The 16,594-nt window shown below is 39.6% G+C and overlaps 2 protein-coding genes across 6 annotated transcripts in view; one reads left to right on the forward strand and one right to left on the reverse strand.

Annotated features, from left to right (window-relative positions):
- The window catches only part of MCPH1 (microcephalin 1), a 249,919-nt gene that overhangs the window by 118,550 nt on the left and 114,775 nt on the right, over positions 1-16,594 (forward strand). For both annotated transcript variants that reach the window (XM_028099833.2, XM_028099835.2), the window contains one exon: positions 572-649. In XM_028099833.2, coding sequence (XP_027955634.2) covers positions 572-649 — 78 coding nt within the window. The remainder of the gene's footprint in view (positions 1-571; positions 650-16,594) is intronic.
- The window catches only part of ANGPT2 (angiopoietin 2), a 53,331-nt gene continuing 40,208 nt past the window's right edge, over positions 3,472-16,594 (reverse strand). For all 4 annotated transcript variants that reach the window (XM_088021361.1, XM_028099838.2, XM_028099837.2 and 1 more), the window contains 4 exons: positions 11,481-11,582; positions 10,747-10,913; positions 6,502-6,632; positions 3,472-3,632 (listed from right to left, as the gene is read on the reverse strand). In XM_088021361.1, coding sequence (XP_087877487.1) covers positions 3,472-3,632; positions 6,502-6,632; positions 10,747-10,913; positions 11,481-11,582 — 561 coding nt within the window. The remainder of the gene's footprint in view (positions 3,633-6,501; positions 6,633-10,746; positions 10,914-11,480; positions 11,583-16,594) is intronic.

Here is a 16,594-nt window from a genome sequence, read left to right on the forward strand (position 1 = left end):
ATAATAATACTGAAGGCTTGTTTATGAAACATTTTATCCTTCCAAAGCCTGGGAAGGATTTTCAAATTGTTTTAGGAGAACTTCTGAAAATATTAGTCCATGTTAGAAACAAAATCACATACCAGAAGGGCTGCTTTTTTAATTTAAGCTTATGATCTATCTTCTCCTAATAAATGTTTTTTTTTTAAATTAATAAAATCCTGGAATATTTACTGAGGATTGTCTATAATGACTCTTTAAATTGGAAACTTGGAATTCTTAAAAAGGTATTTCAGATGTTTGTTATTGGGGTGGTGTTTAGTATTTGCCCTCACTAGAATAATAACCCAGATTTCTAGTCATTGGAAACTTTTTTTTCTTAAAGAAAAGCATTTATTATTCATAAGATTGATGCAGCATGAAGATTCTGATGGTACTTTGGTGTGTAAGACACATCTGGTTCAGATCTGTGGAGTACATAGTCACTGTTGGGTTTTTTGTTTTGTTTTGGCTATATCTTCAAAGTGGTTTATTATCCACCGAGAGCCTAATGAATCTATAATAAATGTTCTGATTATTGTGTCACTTGTAGGTACTGTGGTCTTTGGAACTGGGTCACTGGATTTCTGAGGAACCGTTTGAACTTTCTAACTACTTCCCTGCAGCTCCTGTAAGTCAGATGTTATTTTATTATGGTAAATACAATTCGGAATTCTCAGGAAATTATTATTTGCATAGATATGGACTCAGGTTTTGGTTAAGTCAAGACCAATTATGCTCGCAGTTAAAAACACATTTTCATAGAACTTTTCATAATACTTTTTTATCCGTTTGTGAGAACAAATGTGGGAATGTGAGAATATTCTGCAAAAAATCGTATGGAATGAAATCTTAAAGAATTTTAATTACGAAAGTCCTCAGGATTGAGAAAAAGAAGAAATGAAAAAGGACTAGATTCTTGAGATGGTATGATGTCTTATTTACTGCTTTAAGAAATAAAGCTGTTACTGCTCTTAGAGATAGAACTGATAGGTATAAAAGTCATGGCCTGCTGGCAACATGATGTGGTCTTTATGTTCTGATGCTCTTCCCAAATGCAGCTTCAACTTTACTGCATTTTAAATTTTAAATATTTTGAATGCTTAATGGAAGTTCTAATTTTTTAAAAGATTAAGTAACAAATAGGTAATTTCAGGTTTAATTGGAAGCAGGATCATGTAGATGTTGGCTTTCATTTTCAAAAAAGTTACCTGGTTTGTGACACAGTTTATGCTTTTGGAAGATTAATACCTCAGAGAGAAGTGGCAATTTTTATCTATGACCAGGGCTGGTGTTATTTGCTGTTATTTGAAGTATGCGTAGGACGTTACCCTCTCATCACTCATTTATCTAGGTTGTTGGGTTGCTTTTATTTTCATTTTTAAGATTATCGTTTTGATTTTCCCTCCACTTTATAAATATTTTCTTAAGGAGAAAAAACATTCCTCTTGGCAAGACTCTGTTTGATGTACCACATAAGGAATTGAAGTGTAAAGACACAAATCCCCCCTACTCTCTGTCATAAGAGAGTATACATAACTCTGTGTAACACAGTGCGGCGTGTCTTTGAAACGCATTTCACCTGCCGGCGTGGGCACACGGTATCAAGTATGCTGTTGCCAATTTTTCCCATCTTATCACTGGTCCACCTCAGTGTCTGCGGTGTGGTCATCGAGACATCACAGAAACTTAGGGTTTCTTTTGCAGTGGAGATATCTTCTTATTACCAGATAATGTTTTAACTTGGTACAAAGCTGTGCTCTGTTGAATTTATAAAGCCTACTTAAATGTAACAAGAGAGACTGTTCAAAAATGGGGAGGTTCTTTCCTCAATATATTTGTCGGGGAAGCACAGTGAAGTGGTAGAGAAAGTGGCGTGCCGGACTCTTCCAGAGTCCATAAACTGACTTGAAACACGCAACAAATATTAGTATTCTCAAACGAAGTTGGGGTGGAGGCATATAGAGGGAAAATAAATTACATAAGAAAAAACGGAATAAAGAAAAAACATAGTTGAAGAACCCCATAAGGTGAAGACAGACGTGAAGTAACTGCTGGTTTCAAATTTGGCCCTTAGCTTCCTAGCAGCAGCTGACTCCAAGGTAAATACGTGAGAAATTGCTTCCAAATTATAAAGCATTACACGAGGTACATTAGTGTTAATTGTACTATGAAAACTTCAAATGGAGTTAAAACTCTAGGGGTTTAAAGTTTTTCAGCCCTGAGCTTAAATCCATGCTCTCAGAATTTTCTGTAAAGATTTGAATCTATTATAAACATCAGATTTTGGTTTTGCACTCCAAAATGCTTTTTTTTTTAAGTGTGCTGGTGGACATTAAAAAAAAAAAAAGACTTTAGGGGTGAATCTAGCTTTGTATGTGCTTTAAATAAAAGGTTTTTTCAACCACAAACTAAACTGTAGCCTACTTCTCTAAAGTATAACTTAATAGAAAAAAAAAAGACCTTTGTAATAGAATAGTGAGGAAAACATAGTAAAGTCTCTTTGTCATGGAATTAAATGTATAATTTTCTTCATCATTAAAAATCGAATCTTTCCTTGTCATGAGGCACAATCAGTTGTTTCCGAATCAAATCACAAAATCGTATTATCATGAAGGTTAAATGTTAATTATCTAATAATTTATATTTAATTACTAAAAATACCTTCATATTTAACAGCCAGGCAGAAAAAAAATAGTACAATCTTCATATAAACTGAAAGAACACACATTTCTATTAATTTCAGAGATCCTGGAAGTTTTCACCATTTAAACTTGAAATATATATTTGAGCATTAACTTAAAACTATGCTGTCAACACGTTCGTAAATATGCTGATTTCAAAATGAAAGTTTAAAGCACCTAAGAGGAGGAGGAAAAATGCGTTAACTATGTTTTTTCTTTCTCCAAGTATTAAACTGCAAATAAGCACTTCCCAGAAAAATCCCTGAATATATAATATATTTTTATGGCTTAGAGATTTTTTTCTTCCTTTCAGTTATGATAGTGGTGCTGAATTCAGGACATATGGATATTTACACAATCTATAAACAGGGCTTAGAAAAATGTAGCTCCAAGGTTATCTCTACTGTATAGCCTAAGTGTTCTGTTTTCCAGTTATTTACGGATGAAGCCGGCACAACATTCTTGGTTGTGACAACAGAGTCTGTAAATTGTCAGTCTTAAATTTGCAGGCTTAGATTTATCTTCACATAGGCATTCTACCAGGTCACAATACCAGGGCTGTGCGTCGGTGCATGAGTGATGCAGGTTTGAGTGAGGAGGTTTTACGGGGCTCTAAGCTGGAGCTCGTGGATCCCTGTGGCACCTGAGCGCATGCTGCCTCTCTGAGGTGGACGAGGGCACAGTATGCAGCCTTGTCTTTTAAAGCTTCAGGATTAGGTCTCTGAAAATAAGAGTAGTCGGCCACCACTCCTCAGGTGTGTGCAGGCATCTAGAAATCTGCTGGTCGGATCATCATGGTTGTGGCCTTGAGCGAGTAGCCTGAGCCTTTCCAGTAGTACCACTTAATACCGTTGAACTTATTTGTGTTCTGCTTCTGTGGGTAGTACATTCCGTTCAAGTTGGAGGGACCACATGCATCAAACCACCAGCCTGTGAAAGTAAGACGCAGAAGGAATTAGGAACTAGGTAACCCCAACTCTGTCTCACCGTGGCATTAGAAACACTCAACTAACCCCCCCGTCAAATTCCGTGCATTTTAAGTAGACACATGCAAAGATTCAGGGGTATAGAATGTGCCCCACTGACAGATGAGAGTGATGGTTTTCCAGCTTTACCCAAGTTAAATCCTAGTTCCATATGGCAAATGTTTTTATGGGCTGTTGTACTCCATTTTCCTTGTGTGGAAAGACCAGTCACCCATAGACATGCATGGCACGTCTTCCCTGGTGCTGATTTAGTGATCACCAGAGTACAGTGGAAAGTGGGGATAAGTCAAAACACTGAAGAATGGTTGGATGACCCTCACTGGATTACTTTCTGGTTCCAGCAACTTAGTGGACCAGACGGATTCAGGCTTCCCTCCTTCTACCAAACATTTTTTTTTTTTTAATGATTCCAAATTTTAAGAATTCAGGGGAGCTAGATGAAAAGGAAATCTTTAAGTCCTAGAGACAAAAAGGAAATTGAAAGTGATAGTGGTGTGCTCACTGAGGTGAGGGGAGCTGCCTGGCACAGCAGCAGGGGGAGGGGTGGGTCTGCATCGACACCTGAATGGCCATGCTTGGGGTTTTGATGCTTTTACCTAGAAACAAGAGTGTGCCAGAAGCCCTGGTTTTCAAGGAGAAGGAATGACCTAGATCTACATAACCTAAATAAATCTCAGACATTGTGTTGAGAGTACACATACAGTACGATGCCATTTACGTAAGATTTTAGAATATAGGAAAAAACAACTGTTCATGGTATCTGCGTACCTAGTACAATAAATAACTAATGTGAATGAACCTGAATTCATTGCTCGCCCCACAGGCAGGTATTGGCAGGACAGCTTTAGTTGTATCTGTGAAGTTTTATTTCTTTAAATAAAAAATATTTTGATGTAATGATTATATTATATTTACACATTGGACTGTGATGATCGATTATTTCATCCAGTTACAGCTCATGTCTTGAGCGGATTCAGATTAACGTCGATTTGATAAGACATTTGTGTGTGTTATTCAGAATCCTTGAAAGTATTCAGGAATGTTGCAGATTTATAGATCTGTCTGCCCTAGAGCCTGTTGGCTGACGTAACTATAGAATTTGCTGTCCCAGCAAAAACCTAGCTGATCATTAGCCTGGTTTGCCCGGGGCCCAGACAATGGGCTGGGGCCTGAAATCCTACTGCTTCACTTTCTCTCTTGGGCTGTGTGTTTCTCCCCAGTCTCTCCCACTTCTACTCCCAGCCCTAAATCTTGATTCGAGTAAATAAATATATTGTTTCCTTGGTTATTAATGCACTTCTCCTAGTCTCTTGAGTAGCTCATGACATACGGGTGGTCTAAAAACCACCGCCCTCTTGAGTGGACAGCTGGGTTCAGTGTGGGAATGGCAGATGGGAAAAAAGGATTCGGTACATTTGGTCCCCCCAACCCACCCTTTTTCCCCTTTTTGTTGGCTTCAAAAAGGTTGAGGGAGACAGTCAGCTTTTACACAATCAATATAATAGCTTTCTTTCATTGAAATAATTATTGAAATAAACATGGCTAATAGAGAAGACCTGTGTTGCCAGTATATATTATGTAGATACATATAAATATATTATCTAAAGAACCACAGGACCGATTTTTTAATGGATTCTAATTCTTTCAGTATTATTTTAAAGACAGGAAAATTATTGAATTTCAAACTATTTTCATAAATAAATCCTTTCTCTTGACCGTAAATGATTCTTCACTGACGTGCAAACACATGAAAAGCTTAGGTCTTGTTTATGTAGTTACCTTATATTTGTCAAATAAATCGACCACAGCTCTTACCTTTTTCTTTCCTGGGTGAGTAAAGAATGAATTTTTGGCAATATAATTTCCAGTCTCTACAAATTAAACCCTGCCAACTTCCTGTTTGCCTTTACGTTGTTTGTACTCTCAGCAGAATTTTTGTTGCTGGTTTAAGTCTTTCAATATTTTTGAGAACTCACTTGATAGCATTTGTCAAGCTTTTTTCTTGTCTTGGTCACAATTAAGTGGTTCTGGCCATTCGATTTTTAAACTTTTAGAAATTGGAAGAGTAAATTTTCTAGCAGTTGGTCCCTGTCATTGAACTTTTAAATGTTGCTGGATACTAATCTGGCCATTTTAAGTGACTGTTAAAATAGTCTCTTGTTTCTGGGTGTGGTTTCAATTTTTTTTTTTTTTTTTTAGAGCAGTCTGATATGAAAGGTAGGGAGCAAGAAGCGCATGAGCATAAACACCATGATTTAAAGTGGACAACTGTTCTTTTTAATTTGGTGCACTAAAAAGAAAAAAAAGCAGGTTGGCTAATTAGTTTCTTTGTAAGTATTTGCTGTATATTAATGAAATCTTTAAAGAAAGATACCTGGAAATTCCATGTTTGCACAATGAATTATTAATTAGAAACTCTTCTATGCTAATGTATCTATGTCTCTGTTTTGGTTGCCGTTTTGAATTTTTAACCTTCTTAATAAAGCAAAATGAAATTAAAGCGTGGCTCTGACATCTGCTACTCAGCAAGCACCAGCTCAGGAAAGCTTGCTGGATATCAGATGTCCCCTCTCTGTGCCAGAGTGACGTCCTGAAGAGACACAGTTGGCCTGCTGACAATTCCAGCTCCGTATCACAATCTTAAGACTCAACAGCCTGAAAAGGTGAAAAACAAATCTCCCTACATCTAGTAAGTCTATTTGTGAAATGTGGACATTGTCACCAATCACAAGTTCAAGTCCAAATAGCCAGGCTTTCACTCTATGAAATTCTTCCTTGCCAAAACAAATAGGAAGAGAGAAAAGTCATCCCACCTCCTGTGAGCATTTGTGAACATTTGCAAATACATTTGTCGTTGTCTGCATCCTTTGTGCTAAAATCATTTCCTGGTTGGCTTATGCTGCTTATTTTGCCGGCCGTCCCTGTAAGTCCTTTAAGGTGAATCCTGCAAGCATGCAAAGAAGAAAAAAAAAAAGAAAAGAATATAACATAATTGGCTTGGGCTGTTGATTTACCATAGTGGAAAATTTTTTATAATGAAGAATTCCATTCTGCAGAAATGCATTCTGTACTGGTTAGTGTACTAATATGTACTCTGGACAAAATATTTTTGCACTGGTATAAACAGGAACCAACTTATCATCAAATCCTTAGGCAATGAGGAATGTTTTCATGAAACCTTCAGCTCGTATCACTTGCACAAGCATCAGCAGGGGCTTCAGGGCCCACTGCTTTCAGATAAACAGGAGGGGTGGAAATACAACGTGAAACGGTCCTCTTTCCAGGTCTCCAGGCATCATCCATACAGGAATGAGAGTCTTGAGATAACCAGACAACTTCAAGCATCATGATTTTCAGTGGGGTGGTAGGGATGGGCAGGCTAGTAGGCAAGGAAAGGATCATTGAATTTGGAATAGAAACCTACAGAACTATATAGAAAATACATTCTTGTGGCTGCCTTGCCTCATTTCTGTAGAGTATTGTAATAAACTCGCTAGACATTGAGAAATGAATAAGTGTGATACTAAGTTCGACACTAGATAATAGCCCATACTTTTAGAAGATTGCAAAAATCTGGCTTGCATCAGTGATCTATGTGCCAAGGAGGAGAGAGAAGGGACAGAGACAGTATGGTAACACTGCTTCAAGAGAGCCCATGGGCAGATTGGCACAGTACAGCTCAGAGCAGGGCTTCATATGCTGGTGGGTGCCTCTGCGGGATGTGGACTTACTGTGTGGGGACATGGGGTATGGCAGTGTGGGAGCCCGGATCATTGAGTCTTCGTGACCCGGGGATCCTACAGAACGAAACCCTGTGATGTCCCAGGGAGAATTGTACTCTGAGTCCCCAAAATGATGCTCATCTTTCATTAAACCACTACCTTGAAAGGAATATGATTTCCAAGAATTCATGTTGGAACAGAGGGTAGAGAAGAGAGGAAAGGTTCCCCAGGGACTGTCTCTAACCAGACCGTGCCAGGCACTTTCACGGGTGTATGCGTGGAATGCACGTACCAGCCCTGAGAGTCAGGCGTTTCTTCTGTTTTTACGTATAAAAATGTTGAGGTTCCGAGATAGGAGTGTGGTAGAGCTAGAATTTGCACCAGATGCATCTAACTCCTCTGTTATGGTTCTACCCTGGGGGACCTTTACCAGAGATGTTTGCTTACCGAGGAGGGGTTATGCAAAGATGGGGGTATGGAGCATGCCAAATGGAGTTCCATAAAGTGTTGGTTCTTTTTTTTTCCAAAGATTTTATTTATTTATTTGACAGAGAGAGACACAGCAAGAGAGGGGACACAACACAAGCAGGGGGAGTAGGAGAGGGAGAAGCAGGCTTCCCGTGGAGCAGGGAGCCCGATTGCGGGGTTCAATCCCAGAACCCTGAGATCATGACCTGAGCTGAAGGCAGACACTTAAAAGACTGAGCCACCCAGGCACCCCCATAAAGTGTTGGTTCTAAGTTGCTTTTGTGTTAATGACTTAGATTTAAAATTGTTTTTAGTACTGTAGCTCTAGAAACCATCATAAGGCACTGGCTGAATTTCTGAATTTCAGTGTTATCCTCATGTTTCAAAAATGACCCTGGTCCCTGGCGTAGCCTCTAATTAACCTGCTGCAAAGCATTTATGTAAGTTCTACTCATCCCTGGGATTTTGAAACACTTTAATTTTTTTCCAGGCCCTTCTCATTAATCACAGATAGGGTTGGGATAAACCGCTTTGCTTGTCATTACTCCTTTCTAGCCTCTTCTCCCCTTACAACAATGTCAGTTCTCGTGGGACTCATGACACGTCCCCAAAGTGAAGCAGAATCTGGGAGAACGCGACCTTTTATTTGTCCTTATGAGAAAGGTTGTATCATTTTTAGATCCTTCTCTTATAGGGCCCCCTGGTTTATAGTTGGTTTCTTTTAAATTTGGTTAATAAGAATAACCACATTTCTTGAAATTGCTTTATATTGCTATCAGTTTGAGTTTATAGAACAGTGGAATGTAAGAAGCAAGGTCAGCATTGAATAATGAAATCTGCATGTTTGAATAGAGCTGCCAGAATGTTTGCGAAGAGTGACCAGTCGTCAAGGTTTAACATACAAGTAGTTTTTAGTTTTAGCAAAAAACAAAAACAAAAACAAAAAAAAACTGTTGATGCATTTGTCCTTTCCTCATGACATTTATTTTTCAGTTTTCCAGCATTTGGAGGACACTTCTTTGGAAAAAACCCAAGTCTGTGGCTGCAGACAGTGGTATTCTGAGACACCTGTGTTATTTACTCAGCCATGTCACAGTCCCTTATCACACCACTGTGTTTTACTGGGACAGTCATGGTTTCGATGCAGTATCTGCCGTATCCCGCCACATAGATTAAACCGAGCTTTAAATGAATGTGTGCTCTTTTAAATGGCGTCTGCCAAAACTGATCGCATTTCTAAAGGAAGTATCTGTTAAGAACCATCTCAATTTAAAATATTTTTATAATGTCAGCATACAAGGGTAATGACCCATTTTGTAAAATCTCCTTATATAAAGTCTAATCCTTAATTTTTGTGTTTCTTTCTTTTTTTTAATTTTTTTTTTTCAATTCCTCTGTTGTAAATTCCTAACTGTTGCCAGTTGAAAAAATATTTAGCTTGGAGGTAAAACAATGACCAACCACTCGTGTCTAAAAATTCACTGAAGTTTTGATCTCTTTGGAGTCAACTTGGGGCTGCAGCGAGGCCCAAACACCTATCTTTTCATTCATCTGCGTCACTCCCTCTCCAAGGAGCCCTGCTCTCTCCGTAATGAGAATCGGTGGGCTCTGTTTCACTGACTGTGTAAAAGTCATGTCAGTGCTCGTGGTACGTGACCATCTTCAAAATTTTGACCCCAACCCCACCCCCGTTTCTAAAGCAGGACCTACTGGACGTTATATGGTTCTCAGGTAGTTCAGGCAAGCTGTTCACCTTGTATTTCTGTGCTGTTCATTCACTGTGGCCCCTAGGGAGCCAGCTCAAGGACTTTGCAATCACGTTTATTTTCCAGGCTGTTCAGATTTTGGATTTTCTGTCGAGCAGAGGGTCTGAGTTGGGCGTTAATGAGATTTAGGTGGGACTATAGGCCACATATGACTGTTTCCTGGGATGTTCCTACTGAACTTGGTTGGTTTCTGACCCCAGTGCAGGTATTTTCATGATGTGTGTGCCTGTGTTCTTGAGACTCCGTCAGGGCTGTGTTGGTGACCGAATCTGAGGCCCATTCCTGTGGTGCCACCCTCCGGCCCTGCACGTGGGTTTCTGGGCACCTCCTTCCACGAGGCCATGTGCAGGTACGTGCTTTTTTGTGCCATACACAATTGCTTGTCAGGCATTCAGTGCCTCCGCTGCTCTCCGCCTCTACTCTCTTTCCGGCTTTAGAGCCAGAAACTAAATTCTGAGTCAGGGATGCCCATGCTTGTCTTGGAACATTCAACGCGAGTGCCGCCAAATGCGTGGGGAAGGCAAATACTGAGGGAGGGCTGTGAATCGGCTGTTGTTTCTACGTCAGAGAGTAAAGGACTTGCATGACTCACCCTCCCACCTAACTCTGCCACTTTTACACTTGGTAACTCTTCCTGACTTCGGGATGGAACATAACAATCAAGTGTGCTTGAAGTGCAGAAAGATATATTTAACTGTTAAAACCTTTTGGAAGGAAAACCACATAGTCATAGGTAGACCTCTGTTATGATATTGGCATGACATTTTCTAATACGGACACAGCATTCACACATTTTATAAATACTTGTTTAATGCCTGTTATCTGCGAGGCAGGGTTCATCTATGCTTTGAGGATACACAGCAGAGACAACAAACAAAATGCTGTCCTCGTGAAGTTTTCCTTGTATCATTAAAACCAAAGTTAGAATTTTAAAACTAGACCAACTTCCTGAAAGACAGCATAGAACTGTAAGAAACGAGATGTTTTTCCATTTAGGGTATCCTCCAAGTACTTCAGATTCTGGTTCATGCAGTGGGGCTCTCACTTTGTGGAATGCTCACCCAACAAATCTGTTAATATTTTTCAGTTACATACAACTCACCTGTAATTAAGTTCTTCACCGGAGAGATAGAAATGTTCATACAGTGAGTACGCCTCGTTCCCTTCCCAGTCTTTAAGGTGTATTTTAAGCACATAGGGCCGTTGATTGGTCACTTGGGAAACAAACTCATTTCCCAGCCAGTGTTCACCGGAAGGGTTCCCAAATCCCTGCAATCCAAGTGGTAAAACTCAGTCACCTCATTTATTTGTTTTTTCTTCATGTATTTGAAATCAATAGTCTATCCATTTAACATGGGATAACTGCCAGATATTCAGCAGGAATTCTTTCCTGCCCTCTGAAAATTTGGGGTCTTCCATATAAGAAACATTTTTTTAAAGGTCAGTTTTAAGAAACCAAGCTTCTACTGAAAGAAAATTAGGACTAGAGTAATTAGAACTACTTTGGGGAATCACCAATAGAAACATGAGTGTAAACAGCTCGGTTTATTGACATGGGAAGTTCTGTGAAACTGTTGGCTTACCGAAAAACGCTGAGCCTGCCATTAAAAATAAGCCTCACACTTGCATGCCTTTGTTTTGATATATAGTTTACTTTACATTGACAGGGTCATTCGTTAGTGGGGAGACTGAGACACCAGTTAAGAGGAACGCTTTGATAACAACAGTTGTCAACAGTCATTGGTTAGTTTTGGATTTGTGGGGAAGGTTCTGCAGATTTTGAAAGTTAGTTTTCACAAGAAAATTATTTTCAGATGGCTTAAAGACTATTCATACCGCTTTATATTCTTTCCAAGTCTTCTGAAAATCAATACTGCCATCTTCACGCCGCTGAATGACCGTCCACCCACCTCCAGAGGTTTCCATGTCGCAGTATGCCTGCCAATGGGAAGCGCACAATTACTGCGTGGGAAACACCAATGAGTCAGGGCTGTGTCCAAACTCACAGAAACAAGACCGATGTGGATACCTACAATATGACTTGTGCTGATGGGGTTCCCCAGGGTAAATCTTTGTGGTCTTCCAAGAAGCAGATGGTTTTAAATGAATTGAAAACCATGAATTTAAAATGATGATGAAAAATAAACAGTAATATAACACGATTTTAATGTTGATGAGAATAGGACTTTCTTGTCATCATCTGTTCTGGGCTAAAGACCCACCCCAATTGCTGACCCAGAGATCGCTGTTTCTTAGAGATTTATTGTGATTGGGACATCTTGGTGGTTTGGCCCCAAACCTCATCTCCGACCTGTAGAAATCTACAAGCTGGTGTTCACAACTCCAGAAACCTTTATGGTAGTTGTCCGTCCTTACTAACTCCTCAGAGAGTTGTGTAGAAGGAGTACTTTTGCACTGTAGGGTTTCCAAGACCCCTGTTATGTTATGCTGTGGGGTTAGAAGGCTTCTTCCATGTGGGATAAAAGTCTAATTTCTAGGTTCATCCCTCGGTATGAGAGATCTGAGGCCCCTGGGTACCCAGAATGATGTATGTGACCTGAGAGTAGCCTGGCAGCTCTGCCCCACAGATCAAGCGTTCAAGCTTCTTTGCACTTTGCTCACTGCCTGTGGTATTTCTCCTCCTAGCTCTTTTTATTTTTGCTTTTAAACTGGCTTGGTGGGTTTAAACTTTGTCCAGAACACAGAATTCCTTCTTGGGCCAGGAGCATGCAATGCTCACTTTCCACTCAGCAGGAGTTTTATTATGAAATTAAAAACCCCTGCAAATAAGATTACATAAATAGTTTTAAATAATGAGATTATAGTAGAACGAGAAATTTTCCCAGAAATTCTGTTAAGATAAAATTTCCTACAACATACGAGGTAATAAATATGAATGTTATCACTCAAAACCAATTAGAAATAGTCTTCCTTTGCTGTTTTCCTCAGTCTTTTTGGGAAATAATGGAGATAATTTTGGCAGAGTCAGTTTAAATGTGAACTATTCTGCATTTGTGAGTTAAAATCCTAAAGAATGGGGGATAAAAGAGAACCAAGAGCACACCCAGACCCAGTCTGTGTCAGTGCCTTGTCTGATGTCTCATTGCTAATGAGACGGAGAGCTGCCCTGCGAACCCAGCCCCCTGTTCTCCAGCAGATTTCCCTCCACTGCTCTTCCCACCTCTTTCCACAAAGGTCCCTTCGCCCATATTGTTTTCCCTGATGATCCTTACGTTTGGGAACATATGTTCCATTACAGAAGATTGCATTTATTAAGAGTAAAATGATTTCCCCATTTTAAATTAACCAGACAAATAAAATTGACCTGCTTAAGGTGACCCCTTATTATCTCCCTGTATTGATATTATTCTTATCATTAATTATCTTGTTATCATTGGTATGCACCACTCTGTTCCAAGTACTGCACTGGGTACTTGGCATTTATTATATGCAATCTTGAAGCAACTCTGTGATACTGTAATTCTGCATTTGTGAAAGGAGGAAGGATTTAGTGAAAATATTTAGTAAAGTTAGATTAATTTGACTAGAGTCATTTAATTATTAAGTGGAATATAGGACTTGAATAAGGTCTCTTAAATTCCTCATTCTGTACCTTCTTTTCTACCATAGTAGGCTGCCAAAAACAGAGAAACTTGACCCTTTTGTTAATAGGCCAGTCCCTCAGTGCAGCTCCAAGTTGAAATCAGTTCATGAATAATACTGCCTCTAATTTGCCTGTGGTCCACCCAATGGTCAATACTGCTCACTTCTCTCAATATGTCTTCTAAAAAAAAAAAAAATAGTTTAGTAAACTAGCTGAACAAGCTAGTTTAAGGAGTTTTGTGTGTACAGACCAGTTATTTCCTCTGTATCCTAAATGGCATGCTGGTGGGTGGAAAGACCGGATATGGTTTCTAGCGAGCCTATCCTTGTTCCAAGAATATTTGATTCTTTGCTGTCAAGATCACCATTATAAAGTCATGGATACTTAAATCAAAGAAGAAGTTTGTCTTCATGCGAAAATCAGAGTCCAAACTAGCTGAGAGTCACCGCCCACATGGAAATGGGTTGAGCCGTACCATTGTCTAACTCCACCAGGGACAACGATGAGACGATTAGAACATTTCCTTAATATCTCTTTGTTCCGATAAAAAGAAAAAAGGAACAAAGAGTTCATAGAATCTAAAGTATCATGGTTAACTGAGTCGTGAAACTTTCAGAGGAAGATAGTGTTCAAAGAGAGTTGTCCATGTAGCCAGAGGGCACTGAGTGAAAATGATGAAATGGATTATCTCAGCATCAGGAAAGCGGACTTCCGCAGAGAATGCCCAAGACCTCAGCGCTCCAGCTACCACAGACCTGAGGGCGGTTAGTGCTTTTGTTAGCCCACTGTTGCGTGGTTCAGAGACCTGGTATCTTGCTCTGAAACTTGAAGACTTTCAGTGTATAATGCCTGATTTAAATGTCATGCTTCGGTTCTGAGGCCATGGTGAATGACTGATGAAATAGTAATCACACAGATAAATACTAGGAGACAGGTACCCTGTGAAATTTGGGGAAGGAAATTATTATGTCTCTGACCAGCAAAAACAAACTCAAATGCCTTTGATGCAGTTTTTATCTTTTGCAGAAACCTAATGAATTTCTCAAAAATAAGGGTAAAATATGTAGGCCCTTTTGGGGAAAAGGTCGGCCCAAAGATCTGTTGAACATTCTTTTCCTGAATTAGATGAAACAGGGCAAAAATGGCTGCCCTTTCATGCAGAGAAGTTGTCTCATAGTCTTTGGGGGCAGTCAAAATGGTAAACAATTCCCATTTCTCAAGTAGATGGTTAAGTCCTGAGTTCTGTCCTCAGTGCTGTATATCCATGGTCACCTTGGACTCGCTCCGTAAGACCAGGGTCACTTCATCGCATTACAGACTAGGAAACTGAGGCCTCACACAGGGTAAATGATGTGCTCAGAGTCACAAATACGCAGGGCCAGAATTCAAACGCGAGGCTCTCAGACTTTTTCTCCCTCGATCAGATTGTGAATTATGGGATCTTAAGTCTGGAAGGGAATCTAGAATCTGGACTTAATCTGGACCATTTATTTTAGAGATTGAGAAACTTGAGGTTTGGTAAGATTGTTGTTTCCTGCTGTGTCGATGAGTTATTTTTACTGCAAATGTTTAAAAGAAATATAAATCCTAATGTTTCCAACCATGACCTGAGGCTCGCGTTGTCCCACAGTATTATATATTTTCATCTTGTTGTTTCAGTGAGGCCATTGGGCTGACATAGTGCTCTGGGGTGGGAGCATTGCACTGAGTCAGGAAAACATTTATAGAGCAGTTGGTTGGTGCTGTGTAATCGGCGGTTGCCCTCTGGATTTGCAAAACATTCACGTTGCACCGATATCCTCTGTCCTCCTCCGGCTACCACCCCTGTCCCCATTGCTCTAGGCCAAGAAAAGACGAACATCTGGTGACAGACAGTAGTATACAGAGCGTTGTTATGAAAACCAGACTGCAAAGGGGATTGAGAGCCTTCCTACAGGATTTGTTCATTACTTTCTCATCTGCAGCAGACTATTTATGTTTTGTTTTGTTTTTTTCGTCCCGCTAATGCACTGCTTCTAGAGCACTGGGTACATTAACTGATTTCCAAGGTTGATTTAAAGCAGCATGAATGAACTAGAAAGATTTTCTTTGGAAAATATTATCTTCAATAGCACAATATTTATCTTTTAAATTCATAATCAGAGTATATGTTACTGTTTCAAATTCTATGTCCTTAAAACCCTTAATGCTTAGATTTTTGAAAGTTTTTTCTCTTATTAGCATTTTAAATACTGAGGATAATACTGAGTTCAAAGAGATAATGGTTCCAGGAACCTCTAAAATTTCCATTTTTTACAGTATTGATGGCCTTTTCTATAAGTGTTTACATTGGTTCAACTTGTAGCAGTTACAATGAAATGCAGACATTTTTATAAGCATATAATATATGCAGTCATCTGTTAATTATGTAACACTTCACACGGAATCTCCTGTAATATTTTACCTTATCAGACCTCTCTGAGAAGCCACATTGTAATATTCCCTGGGGCTGTGTTTTTTCTTTTTTTTCCCCTTCATCTAAAGCTCAGTGTCTCCCAGAGCAACATCAGGAGCCATGCTCACTGAGTAATCCAGAATGACTAAGAATAACTGAATTAAGCTATGTATTAACTCTTCCTGATGGTAAGTTCTGGTTGTTGGTTCAGTTTCCACAAAGTAATTGAGCTTATGCCTTGAAATAAACTCCAAATACTTGAGAAGAAAATGACCACACTCTTTGATGGTGTGTTTTAAGTCTTCCAGCCTACATTAGATGGGGTAGGAATAGCCAAACCCCAGTGATCCTCATAGTGTGGCCTGCAGACTCCTGGGGGTCCCCGAGACCCTTGCTGCAAGTCCACAAGGCTGACACTGTTTCCATAATGACACTGAGACGTTTTTGGCATTTGACACTGTGACAGCGTTTGCACTGATGGGGCAGAGTCGCGGGGGGGGGGGTTGGGCGGAGACTGCCAGCACCCAAGAATGAATGAAGGGAATAGCCCACCCTATATTTGAGTCACTCTATGCTCTCGGCAACCCTCGCAACTGGGGAAAAAATAAGTCGATTTCACTTTGGGATATCTTTGACAAAGCAGTAAAAAGCACTAATTTTAGTAAGTCTCTCCTGCTGAGTATGTGTCCTCTTATATGTTCTATGATGAAATGGGAAATGTCTATACATCACTTATGCAAACCGAGGTACTATGGTTGTGTCCAAGGAAAGCTTTTTGTCTGTTTTCACTGTGAGCTAAATGAGACTTTTTTTGATGGAATACCAGTGCTCCTTGAAAGAACAACTGACGTACAAACTATTTGGTTATTTGAACTCTAGTATTTGGAGGATATTTGCTTGAAAAGCAATGAA

The sequence above is a fragment of the Eumetopias jubatus genome, unplaced genomic scaffold, assembly GCF_037043125.1.
Source record: "Eumetopias jubatus isolate StellerSeaLion01/CBP00866 unplaced genomic scaffold, mEumJub1_p1.0 scaffold_2, whole genome shotgun sequence".
NCBI lineage: Eukaryota > Metazoa > Chordata > Mammalia > Carnivora > Otariidae > Eumetopias > Eumetopias jubatus.